General features: G+C 39.8%; 1 protein-coding gene across 1 annotated transcript; it reads right to left on the bottom strand.

Annotated features, from left to right (window-relative positions):
• Positions 1 to 1,172: 1,172 nt before the first annotated feature.
• Positions 1,173 to 21,239, bottom strand: ptpn9a (protein tyrosine phosphatase non-receptor type 9a). Its single transcript, XM_067500299.1, has 13 exons — positions 20,647 to 21,239; positions 13,812 to 13,955; positions 10,362 to 10,451; positions 8,873 to 8,997; positions 8,488 to 8,593; positions 7,139 to 7,249; positions 6,636 to 6,952; positions 5,988 to 6,075; positions 5,629 to 5,698; positions 4,411 to 4,489; positions 4,144 to 4,294; positions 3,465 to 3,672; positions 1,173 to 3,316 (listed from the first exon to the last, which is right to left on the bottom strand). Exons 1-13 carry the CDS (start codon positions 20,719 to 20,721, stop codon positions 3,126 to 3,128), a joined length of 1,755 nt encoding a protein of 584 aa, XP_067356400.1. The 5' UTR covers positions 20,722 to 21,239; the 3' UTR covers positions 1,173 to 3,125.
• Positions 21,240 to 21,431: the final 192 nt, after the last annotated feature.

Genomic DNA, 21,431 nt, shown 5'->3' on the forward strand with positions numbered 1-21,431 from the left:
TATGCCAAAGGACGTCATGTCTTGATACTCTTAATTTTGTTGACTGTTCACTATGGCCACTGTTACAGAGATTACCATGGAGTCAATGGCTTGGTTTTTGTCCTGACAGGCAGAGTGAAGTGTGGCACCACCTAAAATAAATAAATAAATAACAGACAAACATCTAAAACATATCAAGAGTGATTCAAATTTCGAAAGGAACATTTTCTGACTTTGAGTGTTTAAATGCCAACTGTGTGTGAGCTAAAAAGCTTTCACTCAACTGCAGGGAAAAGTAAGATATTAAATGGAAGGAGTATGCATACACTTAACTGTGCTCCTGCCAAGTTTTTCTGCTGCAATTTACAGAGAGTGACAATTTGCAGTGAGGATGTCATACCACACCCAAAACTAAGCAATAGCCAACGTAAATATCCATACATTGCTGCATTCAGTGAACATCATCATGGTTGGTTTTTACGTTTCAGTATTGCTACACTTCTTACTTTGGTGTAGTGGTGAACACCACAGTGTAGCTAAAGTAAATGCAGTGAGCCTTCGTAGAGTGTGTGCAGCATTTTAGGAGTTGTAATGCAACCACCACCAAAAAAGAAAGTGATGTTTTGGACTTTTCATTTGTCGGTTAAAGTAACAGGTAATAATTACCAAGCTCTTTAATGAGCGTGGGATTTGGTTTCAGTGGACAAGTACATACTTGGAAACATTTTACTTTTGGCTGCTGGGTCTTTGAGAACAATAGCTAAGTCAGAGACTACTGAAGACTACTTGGTACTTGAGATGGAAACCATTCTCCTTAAATTCCCTGTCTGTGGTTTAATAGATGTTCAATAGAGTCAAGATTTGTTGACAGCTAAGACCATAATGTGTGATCCATAACATTTTTCGATGAGGGCAAACTTTGTAATGGTTCACCGCTAATTTCCACAGGTAGTTCTCATTCATTAGAGTGTAGGCTCAATGGAAGTGATGCAGCTTAAAAACTTGGATGATCTGATTAATTAAAGCTGAACAGCTAAATTCATTTGTATTCTACCCAGTGGGACCTTTAGTCTTCATTCAGCTTGGGTGGCTACACGCTTCACTGCAAGACACCAACTATCTAGTGCTGTGAACACAGTAGTTTAACATCAACTTAGTACGTCAAAAATAAAGACACAATGTGTACAAATGAACACATTTACAGTTTATATTTAATACAGTATAGCTTAATTAAATTTTTATACGAATGATAAAGTAATAGGTTATAATAAAACAAATATAAAATTAATGTAGATAACGGTATATCCTAGTTAATCGTATGAAAACTGTTGAATACAATAGAAAAATAAAATAGGCCACATTTTGCATCCATTATTGAAAGAGAAATAATTCTAAAATAAGAGTGCATGAGGATGGAAAACAAAAATAAAATAAAAAGAAAGGCTTCACTACAAGCAAATTCAATATGAATTCTGTAGCAAAGAACGCATTTTTTTTCACCTGTCAACAATATAATGCAACATATGACAACCAGACACTCAGTATTTGTACATTTACTCTATAATAATGACAAGATACTGGGATCAGATGAAAGCAGTGATTACAACCACAGTCTATAGAACTTAAAGTAACAATAATAATGAAAATATACTTCTGATTTGACTGAAGTGCCCACAAAGGACTTTATAGGCTGTAGGCACAAATTTGTGCATGCTTATTCAGCTATTCTACAATTCATTTATGGTTTCCTTGAAAATTCCTCCGGGTTTACCCCAATAAAGCTCTGTGCAGATGTTTATAGTAAGTCCAAAATGTCACACAATGTTTCCTATTTAAACATTACTAAATTTAATAACAAATCAAGTTATCCCAGCATGACGTGTTGCCCTACAGAATTACTATTAGGGTTTATCGACTTACCACATCACCAGGAGGACTAATCTTTGAGCACATTGGGGATAGTTATTTAAAAGTGCTAAGACTTGTGTTTAAAAATAAAAATAAAAATATTGCACTACTCATGAGGTCGTAACTGATGACTTGCACAAATGTAAGCTTCAATGAGTTACTCACTGCAGCACAGATTGCTCTAAGTGTGTGTGTGTGTGTGTGTGTGTGTGTGTGTGTGTGTGTGTGGCTTAGCAATACATTTTCACAAGCACAGTGGCACTGCTAGTGAGCAAAGGTGGCGATGGACACTGGTCATTCTCTGGGTTTCAGTGGAACAAAACTAAACATACACATACAGTATTTTAATGTGCAGTCATCTATGGAGGAAAAGGAGGACAAATCACGCAACTCCAAAGAAATACAATTTCTTGGCAAAATACTCTGACTAAATTGTCTTGACAATCTTTGAATCTTTCACCTCCGTGTGTTTTAGTATGACGCTCCTGAGACTATGCAAACCAAGCTCGTACCATGATCGTGGCATAAATCATATGATAAAAATGAACTGCGATGAACAACATTTGCAGGAAACAGGAGGTGGAAAAACTACACTGCTCTTCTTGAATGAGACTGGAGATTAAGCCATTTATAATAAAAGTGTGTTCAAAGGATAATTTCACTCAAATTAGAATTCTGTCAGTAATTTGGTTTAACATTTGAAATGCCAATAAGTACAATTTGAGTTGACAATCATGCCAGTGGGAGATTTGTTTGACTTCAAATTATCAAGATTTCCACAGCAGTTGATATAGCAAACTTAAAAAAAAATAAAAATAAAACATTGTAAGTTTTTGTATTTTGGGGTGAATTATTCCTTTAATGTCCCCGATTTTTGAATACATTTAAAAAAAATGTTATTGATCGATCTATTTAACCCGTGTACCTGACTACACACAAAGAAAAACTGCAAAACAAATTTAAGTTTGTTCACATAGCCACATATTTTCTGAGATATGTTCAGCGATAAAGAAAAAGGTCACATTGTTGGCAGCCGGAATGTCAGCACAATGTCAGCACTCAAGCCTTTTATGGTCACTGTCTGGAAATAAAGAAAGGCCTAGTTTCACAAAACAACATCTGTGAGGAAGTTACTTTCCTGGATTCACTAATTAGTCACACAACATGGCTCGGAATTAACAGACAGACTGTAGAAATCTCAGGGCCCATTGACTGGTTTGGGACATCGTGGCTGAAGCTCACTGGTTGGCTGGAAGCAGGCCCTGCCTTTGGGCATGCTCCAGAATGGCATTGTAGCAGAAGTAGTACTGGTCTGGGGTTTGAATACTGAAGGCTCTCTGTGTTCTCATGCGTCGCACTGTCTGGCACACGTTTAGTGAGCCTACATCTTGTAGCTGAGACAGACAGATGTCCAGGGCACAGAAGGTACCTGAAGACAACAGGGCTGGTTAGCAGTGACACCTGAAGTGCAGTCGTGTTTGATAAATGTGAACATAATGTCCTTTTTCAGTCCGGGAAAATACGGAAACATTTTACTAAATAATCACTTGACATCGTCTGAAATCTCAAGATCTCACCTGTTCTCCCAATCCCTGCGCTGCAATGGACCACCATTGGGGGTCCCAGTGGATGGCCTGTCCACTGAAGTCCCAAAGCTTTCACCATTTTCCTCTGTTGTCTCTTCACAGCTCCAAGGAAGTCAATGAGGGTCACAGCTGAGGTGGGAACACCGTAGTCAGGCCAGCTGAGGTACTGGAAATGACTCACTTGTCTCTGTTCACATGTCTGGATGGACACAAAATATTTTAAGGGGGAAGTAATATTGACATTTTAAAAAGTGGACTTACTTGCCTTCTCACAGATTTAGGGGAAATAATTGTTGCAGCTTTCAAATTCGTACACAAAAGATGAAGCTGGAGGCAGTAGATGAGTAGATTTATGTTAAACTTTGAGTCAAGAGGAAACAATTGCCCGGCTCAGCACAAAAGTGAAAAATCTGCCCAACCGCATCTCAGAATTTGGATACTACATGTTAGATCTCTTTTGTTTAAGCCGTACACAGGCAAAAAAGTAAAAAAGTTTTAGCAGTGTTCAGGTTTGCTTATGTTGCCTACCAAAGGAAAATGGATCTTACTGTGAAAATCCCACTGACCCAGTTTTTTTTTTCTTCACAAACCTATATTTCTTTATTTTTCCCCACATAGTTCATTGACAATGAAAAGGCAGCGATTTGTATTCAGTGGTTCATGGCTGTACCTCAGTGTTGTGCAGTTCAAGGGTGGTGTGGTTATAGTGGGTGTGGTGGTCCACCCTCTGGTTCACCACCGCAATGTGGCCGTAGACTTCCTGTCCCCCTTCCTGCAGTGGCCAATACTGTCCACACTTCCTTCGACTGCCCTCCTCTGTCCTGCAGCGAAGAGACAGGAGATACATGCTTAAGTACATTTAAGTCACGCTTCTGGAAAATCACAACTTCTTTGACTTTTTTTAGTTTTTTCTAGTTTAAAAAAGGAATTCTATTACCTGGTTGTCATCACGATGACAAACACATTTTGTTCCCAGACCATTCTCCAGAAATCACCATAGGTCTTGTCAAGTGGTCCTACACAGAACAACAGGTGATTCAAAGCAAAATTAAAATGACTTCAGAGTTCAATCAGTTCCATTGTCCGAGGTAATGAAGCAAATGTGTGATGGGACTGTGTGATGACTCAGGACAGTAGCCTAATGAGCTACACTTGTACTAAACACTAATGAAACAAAAATTACCTTTTGTTATGGTAGTGAAATAATTGGTGCCCCCGACCATTTTCTCATCTCTTTGTTTACTGCTAACAAACACTTAATTAAAAAACTGATCTTATTGGAATGTTTGTCTCTGGCCACTCTTCATTGTGCACACTGATTATCCAGAGATTCACCAACCCATTCTGTCTGTATGAGATGGTCTCCCTAACAATCCTGCCAATTTCTAAATCCACACTTTTTTTTTTTTTGGCCATGTGATTTAAGGGAACAATGTTTGACCTCCGCTTAAAAAGTAAACTGGAAACAGGGGTCCTAAGTCAATTTCCACAATAATTGCAATCCTGTATAATATAATACCTATACTAATTAAACTTCTGTTTTTAGCTTTCTCAGTCTTCAAAAACTTGCCTTATTGACCAGACAAGTGAATTAAATGCCACGTAACTTATGACAGAATGTGGCCCTGCATCACCAACAGTACTGCATTTATTGTGTACACTAGAGTTTAATAGCTGCAAAGATCAACGGCTTTCGGCTTCTCCCTTCAGGGCTCGCCACAGCGGAAAGTGTCCCGCACGTTGATTTGGCATGAGTTTTTACGCCGGATTCCCTTCCTGTCCTCCCATTTTATCTGGGTTGCGACCGGCACCAGGGTCGCCCTTGTAGGGGTGGGATTCGAACCCGCAGCCTTCTGCATGTTCCCATTTCAACACTGTGCTCGTGAAAGTTTGTAACTGAGATTATTTCATTACACAAATGCTGGGATATTGATACATTTGTATTTCTGTTTGCAATGTTGATAGAAAAAGCATCTGTTACCTTTAGTGAACATGCTATACACACAAAAAGCATGTTCAAGGGAAGTGTAAATGTTGGGATCTTTTACAACCAATTTAAAATCTTTCCATACTAAAAGATTGAACTTGTTTTTGCCTGTAACACAGTACAATCTTCCATTTCAATCTTCAACATTTCTGTGGACAGGTGCCGTACCTTGAGTACCAATGTATGCGTTCCTCTGTTTGTAGCCATCCATAAAGCTTGCATTGATGTAATCTGATCTCTGTGGAGAAGATGGCAGCCAAATCTGAATTAAATCGGTTCATCAACACAATATGAATCAATCTAGCAATTAACTGCACAGAGTCTCCACAGAGCTGAGAAGTGAATCAAAATACATTTGGTTACTCAAGATTGTCAGAATTCTTCTTTACAAGCTATCTGATAGCTGTCCAGACTGGCAGCCTTTCCAAATTTTAAACCTTGGCACATTTTTGGGTGGTTGAGGGACTATGGATGCAACATTTTTTAGCAATGACACCTGTATTATGTGCAATTTAAAGAGCACCAACCTCATCCCTTCTGGGTTTTAAACGAACTCTCGTTTGATCAAGGCACAACACGTCTCCATAGCGATTCCTCTCCTGATTGTAGGCTGCTCTGTAGACAATGAACACAAAAGATTAAAAGTGACACATAAGCCATAGCCAGACAGCTATAACCTATAAAGTATGACAGTCTGCAAATTGTACCCATTTTCCAAAGATATACAAACATACATTGAAAATTAATTAGTCACTCTAAAAATGATTGCCACCAGTCCTGGGATTCATATTCTGAAGTAATAAGATTGAGGGGCACAGGATGTGGCACAAAAAGCACCATTCACAAAACTTCAAATACAACTCACAACATTTAATCGGTGCCATAGATGTCATGCCATGCATGTTAATGAATTAAAAACTGGTGATTAATGTGGACTAACAATAATTGCAGAATTTATTTCAATATTTATTATACCTGCAATATTGAGAAATTATAGAAACGCACCAGATAAGTGCTGTCTATTTACCATGAATGCACCTGATAAACAAGTAGCAGAAGTTAGAATAATACTTTGAGACTAGATTTACTGGGGAATTTACTTAATGCCATTCATTCTTTTTTCAAGAAGTAACAATATGCATAAAGATCCCAGCTCTGTCTTGGTGCAAACTCACTGTGCACAGTGGAAGGTTCCTGGTGGGGGTTCTTTGCGGAGATCATCATACTCCTGGTGGATTCCTGAGCGCTGAAGTCTGCCAAGGTGTGCCAGCAGCTCCTGCGGTCGCATAGATTCGGGTCCAGGGATGTGAATGGACATGTCTTCCAATGGAATGCCCACCAGCTCATCTACAGGGTCTATTCTGCCGTTCTGACCCGCCAATAGCTGCTGGTTCCAGCTGTATGCGTCCAGAGGCAGCAACCCACCGAGGTGCTGAGGGAGACAGTCTCTGGGAAGGTGGTGGCGCAACTCAGCCATTTTTACCATCTGAACCTGGAGTTGGTGAATTGAGAAGTTAACAGTTTTTTTGTGTTACATTCAAGACTGACTCATCTTTGCTAATGAAAATCTTCAGTAACAGTAATGTGGTAACTGATTCAGCATTAGCATCCCCGAGAAGTATAACATTTATGTGAGCTTATTCGACAAATTAGAAAATCAGAGGCTCCCTTCTGTTACCCGTTCTCTGAGTTTCTCCTTGAGAAGCAGGCTCAGCAGATTGTAGGGCACTCGAAACCAAACTGGGGCCCCAACAATCAACACTTTCTTCAGCCTGGCAGGGAATGCCCCCTGGTGGAGAGAGACAGCACAAGTTAGAAAAAACCTATAGGTTACATTATATCAGACTTTCATTCATTCTCTTCCACTTATACCGAGTCGGGTCTGGGTTGGAGCAGGTTAACAAAGGCTTCCCGGACTTATTCTTTTCAAAATTTACACAACAATAAACAAATTCTTGTCATCAATCTGATGTGGCTACTTGGCACTGAGCAGTCTCTGACTTCCTTCACCCTGTTTGAGTTAATCATTTCTTAAAGACAAGCACGTCTTGGAGCCAATCCAACCATACAGAATTCTTTCCTTAATGTTGTGGAACCCAAATACAAATTCTACTGAGAACAACCTCCCTACTCTAGTCAATATTTAGTTTAATATGTGGGTACAAAACACACACACCACTGCTATGATGTAGGATATGGCCACACAAGTCTGTTATTGACTCCAGATGACATATTACCCCACATCCTTAAAGCATTAAACACTTAGACTAGTGCTTATTTTGGCAGTTGTCTCATGTCTTCCTACATATTATGCAGACATGGTGTATATAATTCTTTTGCTTGTTGAGCCATTCATTTTGCCCTTTGGATGGGCATTAAATTCCTTAAAGACACCAACCACATTTTATTCTCCTCTTCCACAGGATGAAAAGCTTAACTCAGCAGTTACTGTATGTATTAACCCAGTCCTGGAAAAGAGTGAATCATTTCCAAAGTCAGAAAATTCTATTTGGCTCCCAGTGTTTACAACACAAAAGGTGCGTCTATAATTCTGTTGCTTTTTCTTGCAATTTCCAGGATTGTGCATTTCATTTGCTCAGTCTGAAAATTTGAAACCACCTCGAAAATCTATGATATTGTCATTAAAAACCTGGAAATAATTAACGTTTTAGGATTTAGGGACACAAAAATTGCAAACTGAAGGAATATTTAAGATTTCCGCTCTGTTTCTAGGTCTCAGACATTTAGACGTCACTGTAATTCTGAGGTGGCACAGTGGGAGGGTGGACAGGATCAAACATCCCAACGTTTCGATGTGGAGATTCCATGTTCTTTCCATGCTCGCACTGGTTTTCTCCCACAATCCAAAGATGTGCAGTTAGTGTAAGTGGTGACTCATAAGATGTGAGAATGTGAGCATGAATGGTCATCTGTGTGACCCTGTGACGGACCAGCAAACTCTCCAGGGTGTATTCTGCCTCGACAGCTAAGTGGTGTAGATAATGGGTGGGTGGAGGAAATTCTAACCTTGAGCAAGTTGAGGATCTTTTTGCTCAAATCCAGCTCAAAATTTGTGTAGTTGGATCCAGCCATGTCGTAGATGAACACCAAGCCATTCCTCTGGGTCTCAAAGCTGTGGGAAAACCCGAAACTTGTGTTTATTTTTCTGAGATATACAAATATATATCACAAGGACAAATGGGTAACATTTCAAAAGAAGCCCTATCTTCAAATACAGCATAGTCATCTTTCAAGACATGTTGCTGTCATTTCGACTCCCCTCACGGGAACCTAACCTATTTAGAAATTTAATTGGGTTATGTAATCGTATTAATCATAAATTTTGTAGTTTTTACCAATAATGCAGCTATTTTATAAATATAAGAGAAGCTCCATCTGCCACAGTCCTCACCTTTCTACAGCCCGATCCAGGAGGTAGAAGAGGGCCTGAAGCACCACGTGGTTGCCCGTTTTGTTTGGGTGATGAAGTTTGGCCGTATACAAGGCAATGGAGGCCCCTGAAGGGTCCCGTACACTCTGAAAGTACACAGCACCAACAGGTTATATCAGTTGTCAACCTTGTTTGACAGGTTTAGCTCACACAGTGTAACTCTCCACTATCCAACTTTAACTCCGGGTAACACATCTAATAAAACCAGAAGACTGTACTGTACCATTTTATTCTGACAATATTAATTTTGTTCCCTTTTTTCATTCATATAACAGATTAAATTATGGCTTTACAGACAAATGGAAGCTGTGCAGAAATGAACACTGACCACATGGTGGCACCTAAATTCATCTGCCGGTTATTGGCATGCTGCCAAAAGGGGCTGTCAATAATTCAGCAGGAAGAACGGTTCTTGTCAATAATATGGTGCACATATAAAGGCCCCTTCTTTCTTGCCAAAAGACAGACAGAACATATTTCTCCATGTCAAACCTGTTCAGCATAAAGGCTGCTGATGCCATAAAAACTAGAGGCTCCATATTTGAATGAAGTCTCCATCCAAAGATACTCCGGAACTGACTGTTGTAAGCAAATAAGCCTGTGTTCTCGGGCATGGAAGCTAAAAATACCTCAGACAGGATATGAACTCTGCTGCTGAGGCTTGAGAACTCAGACGTCAGACATGAGGATGTGCAGCATCAGTGCCACTGTGGCATGAAATGGGGAAGGAAGAAGGGAAACGCAGGAGAGTGTGAGTGGGCATCTTTGGTGATTTGGCTAACAAAAGGCTAAAATTATCTGGTCCCGGGACATTGCTTGGCTTGAAGGTCAGTCAATATACCATAATACCCTATTATATGAGCCTACTTTCAGATTATTACCATAAATTCGCATTACATTGCCAAACTGGGATCCTTTAAAGTGTAGATTATCGACTAACTGATTCTCAAGCCAAGCTACTTTCTTGACAAGTCTGAAAGAAATCATTTTAATAAAAAAAAAAATAGGTAACCCTTGGGAAATTCAGCAGTAGGATTTTATTAGCTTTATCACAGCCCAAGTAACTCTACTCAATACAGAACTGAAGTAAGACCAACTATATCAATACTGTATAAAAATACTGTAATGCAACCAAATGCACAATAACAAATGAAAACAAAACATGCAAAAGTAAATCGCTGAATCAGGGATTGTAAACCGAGTCATTAAAAGGATAAGACTGGTGTTATTCTATATTTGTCTGGTGAAACATTTTGTAGATACTGCCTGAGGCTCAAGCCCACTGATTCCTCCTCAGGATGAAACATTGTCTTACAGACAATGCTCGTTAGTTGGGATCTATAATGAGATTATAGAATATCACCTGTCCTATCCCTCTATAGTTCTGTATAATATGCCAAGAGAAATAATTTTTTATTGAAGGGAAGCCAAATTTAAAGGAAACCCATACCAACACAGTAAACTTTCCACTGAGCAGCTCTGAGCGCAGAGGTTCCTCCTGAGGCTGAAGTCTGACGATTCCTTCTTTAAGACGAGTTTCCTGAAGAAAACAGAGCACAGCAGGTGAAGTCAGGCGCTGGAGTTTCTATAACAGGCTGTCACATTGAGGTGAGTTCCTCTCTGTGAACAATGGAGAATTACATGCTCGACTTTCCTGCCAAGAGGATCTCTGTCTGCATGGTTTCCATTTCTTTTCTCCCCTCAGGAGGTTGTGTGGGAGTTTCTTGAACTTATTGAAGCCAAACCTGTGAGGTGTCATTTCCATTCAAAGTTTCATTTTATACTTTTTATGTTGATGGTCCACATTAGTGTTTGGCAGGGACATGTATCCAGCTCCAATGTGAAAACAGTTGCAGTCCTAAACTGACACACATGTCACCCGTGCACATACAGTAAAAGCAGCCTAATTTTTGCCACAGTCAAATGGTGCAGCTTCCTCATAAAGTGCTCAATAAGGTTTCTCTAAAACGTCAAGCAAATTTAAAACACCCTCTTGTCTCCAGGGGTCGCCACAGTGAATCATGTGCCTCCATCTAACTCTATGCTCTGCATCCTCTTCTCTCACACCAACTAACTTCATGTCAGCCACTCCTCTCGTCCTTGTCAGGACGAGAGGAGGGGCACACCGTGGACAGGTCTCTAATCCAGCTCAGGGCCTACGTACACATGCAGAAAAACATTCACACTCACAGGCAATTTATTGTCACCAATCATCCTAACATGCATATCTTTGGACTGTGGGAGGAAACCGGAGCACTCTGAGAAAACCCACAAGCACGGGGAGGATATGCAAACTCCACATGTGAGGCCAGACCATTGTGTTGACCATTATTGGGATTTGATACAATAAAACTTTAAGGATGGATTGTGTACATAAAAAAAAAAAGTTAATAAACTTTAGATAAGGATTTAAACAAAATATGAACATTTTATTTATATTTATAAGTCTTACACCATCCACCATCTCGGTTTGAGTGCCAGCTTGGCCTCTTTGAAGAGCAACCCCTCAACCAAACAAGCTTTGGGAAACTTTCCCCCTCGTTTTGTTCCAACTAATTACTTGTCCCCAGCCCCTGTCCTGGTGCTGACGCAGCATTAAACTGAGATAATGAACTGTGGCATGCCAGGGAGACTAATCCTTTTCAAAGTCACATTCAAGTCATTCTTAAAGGAGTTGCATTTATGCAAGCAAGCTTTTCATTATTGAAATAAGAATCCACCTTGGATACTGAAGTGGCTTTTTTTTTTAGGTCATTAGAGTCTGTGTAAGAATTCTGTCAACTTTCCGTTGGCTGCAGTAGATAAACTAAAGGAGATCTGAGCCGGTAAATTCCATTTTGCACGTTCCAATTTGGCCAGAATGAAATTTATAGCATTATAGACCATTTAGGCGCAAAAATGAGATAATATCCCCCAACTGCTGGTTGTTATTACATGGCTCAGAGGAACATGTCTTGATTATGTTATTATGTAAGTGTTATTTTCAGATCATAAAGTAGATGAAACCTACAGACTAATTCTCCGAATATGCCCTGAAGGTTTCATCCAGATCATCATTTTCCAGTTGGATGGTAATAATATTACCCACTTCTATATTAGTGATATGTAGTAAACAGGCATTTTTTTTTTTTGCTGTATTCAATTATGTTCTGCCCTTATTAAGTCCTAACACTCCACTTATTATATTCTCAACTTATCATTGTGAGGCCACAGTGAGGTGGCCTCACAATGTCGCAACAGCACATACACATGCCCCAACGCCTTTTTATACATTTGACCGTATTTTACTCTACAGAAATAGGAAGGTGGTCAAAAGCATAAGAAACTAAACAGAAACAAAAATGAGAAGATCAGTGTGTATATATATATATATAAATTCATCCAATTCCATCCCCGTCGTTTTGCATGCAGGCCTGATATGCGCTTTCCTGTGAAACTCCCAACAATTCCTTATTTATGCAAACCTCATAACCTCAGACATGCCAGACACTTCACTTTTTTGATGACAACTCTTATTTCGTGATAGGCTTCAAGCTCTCTGAAAAAGCTGAATAGGCTCGTATGTTGTGTTCTGAAATATCCCCCCAGTGTTTAATTAACTGTGTGAGTTTCTGTGTGTGTTTGGCCTGAGGTTTCTGGTGCATCTGTTTAGGCAATCTCTTGCTGGGCGAGGGCTCCTTAAGAAGGGTGAGCAACAAAAAAAAAAAAAAAATCAACTTGTGTAACTGTGCTGTGGGAGTGGTGAAGATTTCTTCTACCATTCTACCTCTGCATTGTTTAACTGCTATTAGGTGTTTTGAAATTGTTCATATAGATTTCAGAGACACCAAAAAGCTCCAGTGTAACATTATATGTCGTCCGGATTTTAGTCTTATTTACATTCATCTGAACACACCAGAAAGGTAATACCCTGCAGGACCAGAGGCAAATTGTTACAGACTTTGCAGTTGTTTCATAAATGTCTAAACAACAAGCAAAGATAATACAATTTGTTCGGTGGAAATAATAGTTAAAGTATTACATAATAAGCAAGAAAAGGTCAGGCAAAGCAGAATAATTGTTCCAATGTAGGTGTAGATTCTCTGATAATACTGAAATAGAAAGCATTCAGAGTTATGAAGTACATAGTTTGTCTCTAAATGTAGATTACTAAACACTAAAAAGTGGAAACTATGTTTTGCAGTTGTAGCTCGAGATGAATCAGGCCAACAGTTTCTTCACCTAATGACGTCTGCCTCCTGTGGCTGTGTCACACCTTTATAATTGGCCAACAATGTTCAAGCAAGCAGCATCTCTGTAACTGGGGCCTCTTTTCACCTACTCAAGACCTTGTGCCCAGGTGAGAGAGAGACTCAAGACATTATCTTTCCAAAGGAAACGTGTTTGGATAATGACGAGTGATCACAAGGCATCACTACTTTTAAAAAGATGCAACATATAGCTTTTGTAAGTTTCTTGTATAAATATGCTCCAAAACTTTTATCAATGTGAAGAGAGGCCGTCTAAGCCTCCTGTGACTCATTCAAAAGCACCGCTAACAACATGCATCAAGCTGAAGTTTTTCAGCCCCTCGAACCAGTCAGAATTTCAGTTCTCGACTTGATCAGCAAGTTTTGACTCATTCACATGTATTGTAATTTCCTAACAATGATTGCCTGAAGCACTAGGCAGAGAGTGGTGGAGCACAGCAGATTGTAGCAGTGGGGAGAAGCAGGGCTACGTGGAGCCGAGTAGATACATTGTGGAAATAATGTCAATTTTGTGACCTGCAGGTTGTATGGGATCATGAAACATGTCCACTGTTTACCCCATATTGGTCACACTTTTTCTTTTTCCAAATATGGTTTCATGACCAGTTCTTGTGAAAGTTGTGTGTATTATTGTCTCCGTCTTTCCTTACCCTGTAACTGTGGAATAGCTCAATGGCTCGGAGGACATCAAACTTGCGAGCCATGAGGAACTTAACAGCCAATTCTCTGGACAGAGGGGACACTCCATGCTGACTGGTCCACTTGTTTATTTCCTCCAGAAATTGCCTGGTAGCCTGAAAAAAAAAGAGAAAAAAGGAACAGATTACACATCATAATTTCCCATAATCAAAGGGTCAAACAGGAAGTGAAACTGGCCTTTACACTTGATACATGGTACAGAAACTGTCTCAACTAATTTCTACAACCAACTGAGAAGCTTTTCTTCGCTTTTGCTGGTTCATCTCATGTGTTAACCACAGCTATTTTGAGGAAATGATTTCGGCACTTTCTGGAAACCATAAAGGGACAAAAAAAAAAAAAAAAAAAATGTATGGCTGATCTACAAAGAGCAAGTAATACTATAGAATGAAAAATTTTAACAGCAGCATTGAGGTGACTAAGTGGTTTTGTCCACTTAAAGAAAACTTCCAACATAGAGCCAACAATGTTCACTTTTTAAAGTGTAGGCAGGAACGTGAGTGGGAAACAAGGTGGAATCCTGTTGAACAAGTGTGTGCGACTTAAAGCTGTAATAATTATGAGGTAATATACTGTGACCTTTAATAGTACTTAGCAGTAATACCAGTCGTGTGAAGTTAAAGGCTGAAATAGTATTTTATATCTCAGCACTCAACTACAGCTGTTCATTAGTAGCCAGATGATGTCTGGTAAGAGGATGTAACTGAAGTGTTTAGAGGTTTGATTTGTTACAGGAACTTTTTGCTTTTTTCTTTTCTCTTCCAAGGGAAGAATTTGATTTGTTGGCCATCACACTCTTTGGAGGTAAAGCCTACACATGTGGATCTAACATGTTTCAGGATGGAGATGCTGATTAGTTTCTTGTGAAATCTGGCTGCAACCACAGGAGAGAACCTCAGAAGAGCGAAACTGAACAGCAAACAGCTTAAACGAGAGCGTATATTATACTGGTTTACTGTTCATAATGTGGCATTAATTATACTCCCACATAAACCCCCGCAAATATGTATACAGACAACATGTATACAACAAAACAAAAAAAAAAGGTGCCATGAGAGCAGTTGCCAGAGCTCAGTACTGTAAAGTTCAAACACCCCAACAATGAACTGACAGACACAAAGATATGTGGATTTGAGGGGATATACTGACTTGGGTTATGTTTTTTGCCGTTTCATCCCAACATGTGACTATTTAATAAACTATTATGATCTACTTTTAATAGGAAAAACATTTAAAACAGACATTTCATCAAAGGCTGGCTTTCAACATTTTGTAGCACTTTTCAATCAAAATGTAACAAAATGTGGTTAGGCTAGTTCAAATCTTAAAGCAGATAATTAGTTTCATTAAATATGCGTTTATCATAAAGGCCTTCCAGTCATCTTACAAATACCTTATGCATTTAGTCAGCAGTCTTTCAGAGGCTTCCTGTCTCCCTCTCCACCACCCTCAGCGCCCATAGAGTTAACGAGTCAGCACTCAGTGAATCGTCAAAAGGCGACAGAGCAGGTAATGAAAGCTCACACTTTAAACACAGGGTTCCCCTTCTCTGGTTAGGCACAGGAGCGGTGAGGCATGCATGGGAGACAGGAAGTCAAGTTCTGGGAGTCTGCGGCTCTTTAAGAATACAAAACGATCAGTGACAAGTGCTGAGCCTTAAGACAGGATGCCACTGTTTCTCCTCAGGAAAGCCAGCGCTTTCAAAGACAGCAGGCCCTGCAGCTTCTGCTCTGTTCAGATGCTTTAACATGCAAGGGATGAGGGGTGATTGCACCTGACACGGCTGCCGTTGGTTCATATCCGATTCTCATAGGGAAAATGTGAAGGGGAAAGACTTCTTTTAAGTGCATTACAGAATAAAACGGACTCAAAACTGACAAATCATCAATTTACTAGTTCATGTCTCAGAACTCACAAGCGAATTCTCTGCGGAGACCTATTTACTGTGAGCATTACTATAACAGTTTGACTTTTTTTTTTCTTTACTTTTTAATAAATGTGGAAAAACTAACATAAGCTAAAGTGTCTCACTTTTACTACTTCATATCATGCTGTTCTCAAGCAAATAAGACAACCCTGAAACCTTTGGAGTCATTTTACAAACAAGCCCTGAAAATCATGAATAAGAAAACATGTCAGCATCACCATGGTCATATACTCACTCAACATAAGATGATCAGTTGACTTCTGAAAAGATTAACAGAGCAACAAATACTACTTCTAGTGGGCAGTGTAGCATCCCAAAACTCAGAACAAGCTTTTTCCATATAAACCAATAAAAAGGTGTGGAATATTCTCCCTACAGACCTGAAAGCCCACACTAACTATGTAACCTTCTCTAGAGAAATACAAAATGGTTTTTAGAAGGCCAAGCCTGTCAACATTGGCCAATGTTTTGCGGTCATGTCATTCTTTCCTTGGATTTGAATACCTAGTTCTGCATTTTTATATTTGCATGGTGGTATGATATAATGTTAAAGGTTCAGTGTGTATGGCCTGCAGGTGAGTGCAGGATGTGTGTACAGGGTGGGTAAAATGTGTAAGGTTATAGGGTGCAGTCTGGAACAGGTGATGTGCATGATGTGGTATGGAATGGATAATGAACAGTATGCCGAGCGTATAGCGTTGGGATGTTTAATTGTTTTCTCAGTCTGTCAAGTGACTAAAGATGGAAATTAGCTGCATAGCTATAATCTGGTTTAGTACATCTTTGTCTCTTGAGCTTAATGTTTCTATACATGGTCCCTACCTACCAAATAAAAGCTGAAAAAATATATACATTATAAAAATATATATACATTCAAAGTATCCATAGGTCCCACATCCTCTGCATGTAACCCCTCTCGCTAGCGTTACTTGTATAGTAGCATTCCAGTAACTCCCTATTCTCGCGTCTTCTCCATGAATGCCTTGTCCCAAAAATTATAGTTTGTTTCAATGCAAATTATAGAGAGAAATTAAATGTAATCTGCCATAACAAGATTTATAAAACCTGAAAGTACTTCAAAAAAGGTGTTTGATTTTTGCTGAATGTAATGTAAGAAGACTTTACGCCGTCTTTAATCTATACAGTATTGTAATCAGAGTCTCTCAGTATTTGTAGGTCATTTATGTTCACTAGGCCGTCGTCCAACAGAACATGCTCGAGTTCCATCTAATGTGGGCTGTCAGTTCTTTGTTGCTGCACTGTGAACCGTTAATCCTTCACTGTTGGCCAAAGACAACTTCCTGTCAGATTGCTGTCAGGTACACTCGGGTTTCCAAGATTTCAATAGTCTGACAGCTGCTCTTCCTCCCTTAGCCTTTTAAGGAGAGCCTGCCAATTCCAGGCAGTGACCCTCTGTTCCTGGAGAAGACGGTCTTGTTTGGTTTTTCTGCACTAGGGGCCATATCCGCCAGAGTGGAATTTGAGGATGAACCAGTTTGTTTTCATGATAGCTCACCGGCCTGCAGTAGAAGGCTCACTGCGGAGGAGTGACTTATTCAATTCCTGTAGGATGCATAAATATTTGCTCAACATTGAAGGAGGTCTTTTTACCCTAACCCTTTATTTGTTTTAAACCCATTAATTCTGGTGTATACGAGAGGTGTATTTTGATGGGAATGGAAATAGGCTAACAGATCAGTGCAAATGCAGTAATGTACACAGACTTTAATATTTCTATCTTCACTTGTCTAATTGTCTTTATATCTTTAGGGTGTTGTTCTGAAATGCTGAGTAAGATATTATAAGTGCTTTTTGGCCTTTCAGTATACAATTGACATTACATAATACTATTAGTTGGATTGTTAGCAGGATTGTTCACTGGCAAATTGGATTTGTTCATCTGTGGTGTTGACAATGGCTGTCAGTTATCTATTGATTGGGTTCACTGTGGTAGGATGCTGCTGCCCTAGGAGCTGGTGGATGAGGATGTGGGTAGTTTTTTGGTCAAACAATCCAAAAGCCAATTCCACATCTACAAAGAGGAAAGAGATCTTGTACCGAGAGATGAATTGACAGATTGAGGTTTTTTTTTTGGTTTTTTTTTAAGAAATGGGTCTTTTGTCCTTTCTCAAAGTGACCTTTTCATAGAACCCTGGTTGTCCCACCAGAGGCCTCAATGTTTGGCATTTTTACACATAATTGGTCTTAAGCTTTGTTTGCCGTCGCTTTGTGCTTCTAACCATGTCGACATGGGTTGTAATTTAATTAGGTATGTAATGTTTGTTGTTCACTTCAATATGTTGCACACTGCAAAATGTCTTTCCAAATTTCAAAATACCAACAGTAATCCTAATGTACAATTTATGGTTGAGCAATATCACAATAAAAACTTATCAACTAATAGACATTTTGCCACTTTCTCTAGTTGCATTAAGTCATTGTGGGCAGTGTTGCAAAGCAATTAACAGCTCTGCTTTAAAGCTGACTTCAGTGCTGCAGCAAATTATTGAGTAAATTGCCAATTAATTTGTCAGTTCAGTGTTCGCCTATTACATTTTTCTTGTGCCCAATGTAAAGTCTTCAAATTGCTTGTTTTCTCTGGCCAATAATACAAACCCCAAAGCAGCCAGAGACACGGTGATCAAATAAAACTATTGCTAATTCATTTCGTGTTTGTTTTGTTGTTGGCCATTGTTATTAATTCCACTAAAACTAATACAGTTCTTTGGAACTTCCTCATGGCACCAAATCTGTTTTAGCAACAGCTGCACTTCGTTTAGATGTGTTAGTGCCAGGGTAATGCTAATCCACTTCCTGACTTACTGGCACACCGAAACCAGATTTATTTTTTTATTGTTTTACTTAGAATCATCATCCTTTGTTACAAGAAACTGTTTCAGAATTGACAGTGTCTCCTGTACTCACATTCCAGCAAAAAAGAGTCAGAGATGATGACTATATTAATGTCTCAACTGAAGGAAATTCCACCGAATTGGAAAAGTACGACAGCATCACATTCAGATCTTGATCCCACAAACAGGGCTGATGCATTTCCAAATTATGATGTTTTGGGAGGGTTGGTGGCTGCCCACTGTCTTCCCAGAATCTATTTGAATACAGATGCCATGCTAAAAACTATTTACAAATATAGGACTGACGTTGCCAAGTGGCTTCACTTCACTTCAGCGAGTCCCACTTGGTACAAGTCAATACCCTAACAGGAAGTCAATAACGTCACTATCTCTCCATTCCCCACTTTCTCTCACTCCACTGCTTCCTGGGAGTAGACAGCACATACACACAGACAAACACGCACATTTTCTCTAAAGCACACGATAGTAACTCATAAACTCTCCCTTCCCCTGAGTTTAGTGAAATGCTTTTAACAGCTGCCTTTAGAATAAAGTTCCACTAAACCCGTGTACACTCCCAAGAGAGCTACACACACACACACACACACACACACACAGGGCTGTAGAATAATAAGGGTGTCCGGTGCCCTAGCGGGGGCCCTTGCTCACACAGGAAATGGAGTAGCCAGATAAGGCTTAGTGCTGGTCAGATGATGAGGAAAGTGAGTGCTAGGAGAAGGCATGAGCATAGAATAGGCACCACAGAAGAAGACTTGCAAAATCACTCATGTTGAAAAAGTAGCTGACATTCTTAGTCCCCTTGTTCTCTGTTCTGAGTGAAATTAAAAGTGTACAAAAAGACAAACTTTACTTTTTTGCCCATGTTACATATGTTGTGGTTTGTTGAAGTTTATGCCACTTTAGATTTGACAAGTTATATTTAAACTATAAACCAAAATAAATATCTACAGATCAGAAATGAACTAAATTCACAGAGGTTTTAATGCTCAGGATTTGATTGAACTGTAAGAGATGTGGATTTAACATCATGAATCTACTCTGGTACTTCCTAGTACTAAAAAGCAATACAGTCTTTAATATAACCATTTAGTGTCACCAAAAACTACACATTCATAAAATTATTTTGCAGATAACTGCTAAACTGAAAATTGCATTATTTAAATTGTAAAATGCAATGTAATCGAATGTAGTGCTCAGAGTGATTCATCAACAATGCAGAAGTAGTTCAGATTTACTCAAATTTGGCTTTTCAGTTTTAAAATAACTTCCATAGAAAATGATCCATCTCTGGGGGCCTGGCTTTATAAAGCATATACAGGTCTGATCCATAGAATATGCAAAATGATACAGACATGATGGGAGCATGTCAAAGTTTACAGCTTCTAAAACTTACAGAAATATTTCACATTAAAGTCATTAAGTTCCAACTCGTTTAAGGCTTTGATGAGAAATGAAATGGATTTCATTTATTTTTCATACTATCCGCTTATTAAGATGCTCAGATGTTCCACCTTACAGCTTTTCACTCCCACATTGCGATCACGACACTCGAAAGCCGCGTTTCCACTGTGTACATTTCTGCCAAACGTGGAGCCAGGCAGCGTTTCCCGGAGAATCTCACGCTCTGAACCCACGAACGAACAACACTGTGACGCCAAATGAATTATTTTACATCTGTGGAGCCCGTTAAAGGCGAACTCGGCCTGTTTCGCAACAGTTCAGCTCAGTCGCTGAAAAAAAAAAAAAAAAAACCCGACAGTGATGCAACGGCAGCAATACTGCGCCAGAAATCGATACAATGTTTCCGCTCGGCATTCGGGACCATTTCGCAACGAATCCACCATTTGCGCATTGCCATCGCCACTCGCCTCGGTGCACACAAGCAATGCACAAGGGCCAAATGCGTCCAGGTGGGGCCGAGGCTTGAACAATTTGGGTGATATAACAGAAACAGGAATAAGGGTAAACATAACTCTTAGGGCCTACCTGTTCTTCCTCCGCCGATAAAGTAGCTGCCATGATCCCCGTCAGTTCTCCGGTCACCAGACGCGTTCTTCTCATCAAGTGGAAAATAACGGAGATATATGAGTGTGTGTGTGTGTTTGTCTCTATCTCTCGTGTCAAAAAAAAAACGACTGTTAGGGGTTGTCTCTCTCTCTGAAAGTTGAGTGCATCTGAAACGCTGCAGAAGTGTTTAACTGCGAAACACAGAGGCCACTTAGCCTGGATTTGCCATCAAACCCTAGTGGGAAAATCGCATTTCTGATGTTGTGTCAAATTCCACCGAGAGGTCAGAGAAGAAAGAAAGAAGGAAGGAAGGAAATAAAAAAAATACAGAGGACAACGCTCGAGTAGTTAGATGAGGCTTTGCTTCGGCTCAGTGATAGCAGGGTTCAGACCATGATCTGCTGCTCATCCACCTAACATTACACAGATCAGAGGGCGGCAGCTGCCCACTGACTCCTCCATGCCACGAATAGCAAGCGTTTAACTCTGAACGTCGCCTTTATGTCGAGAAAGAGACTGGGTACATCCCAAGTCTCTTGAAAGCGCCGTCGTTTCCCCCACTCGCGTTTTTTCCTTGCGTCTTAGTCCCTCCCACTAAAGATGCATGGAAAGATGTAAGGAAAAGACGCGAGGAGAGAGAGGAACCGAGGAAATGTGTTTCTGATACGTCCTTTCCTCTGAACCGTCATGTGCAGCGACGTCTGTTTCTGATGACGGCGGCTCAGCTGGATCACCTTTCAGTCGGATCCGGTCGAGTTACCGTG

The sequence above is a fragment of the Channa argus genome, chromosome 4 (genome assembly GCF_033026475.1).
Source record: "Channa argus isolate prfri chromosome 4, Channa argus male v1.0, whole genome shotgun sequence".
NCBI classification, from domain to species: domain Eukaryota; kingdom Metazoa; phylum Chordata; class Actinopteri; order Anabantiformes; family Channidae; genus Channa; species Channa argus.

What these genes read in the sequence shown, in the direction of transcription:
- ptpn9a (XM_067500299.1), bottom strand. Translation starts at nt 20,721, where the DNA reads ATGAGAAGAACGCGTCTGGTGACCGGAGAACTGACGGGGATCATGGCA. An exon ending in AGCTATTCCACAGTTACAGG is followed by an intron (nt 10,452 to 13,811) that starts GTAAGGAAAGAC and finishes TGTTTTCTTCAG; the next exon opens with GAAACTCGTCTTAAAGAAGG. An exon ending in AGATCCTCAACTTGCTCAAG is followed by an intron (nt 7,250 to 8,487) that starts GTTAGAATTTCC and finishes TCTCTCCACCAG; the next exon opens with GGGGCATTCCCTGCCAGGCT.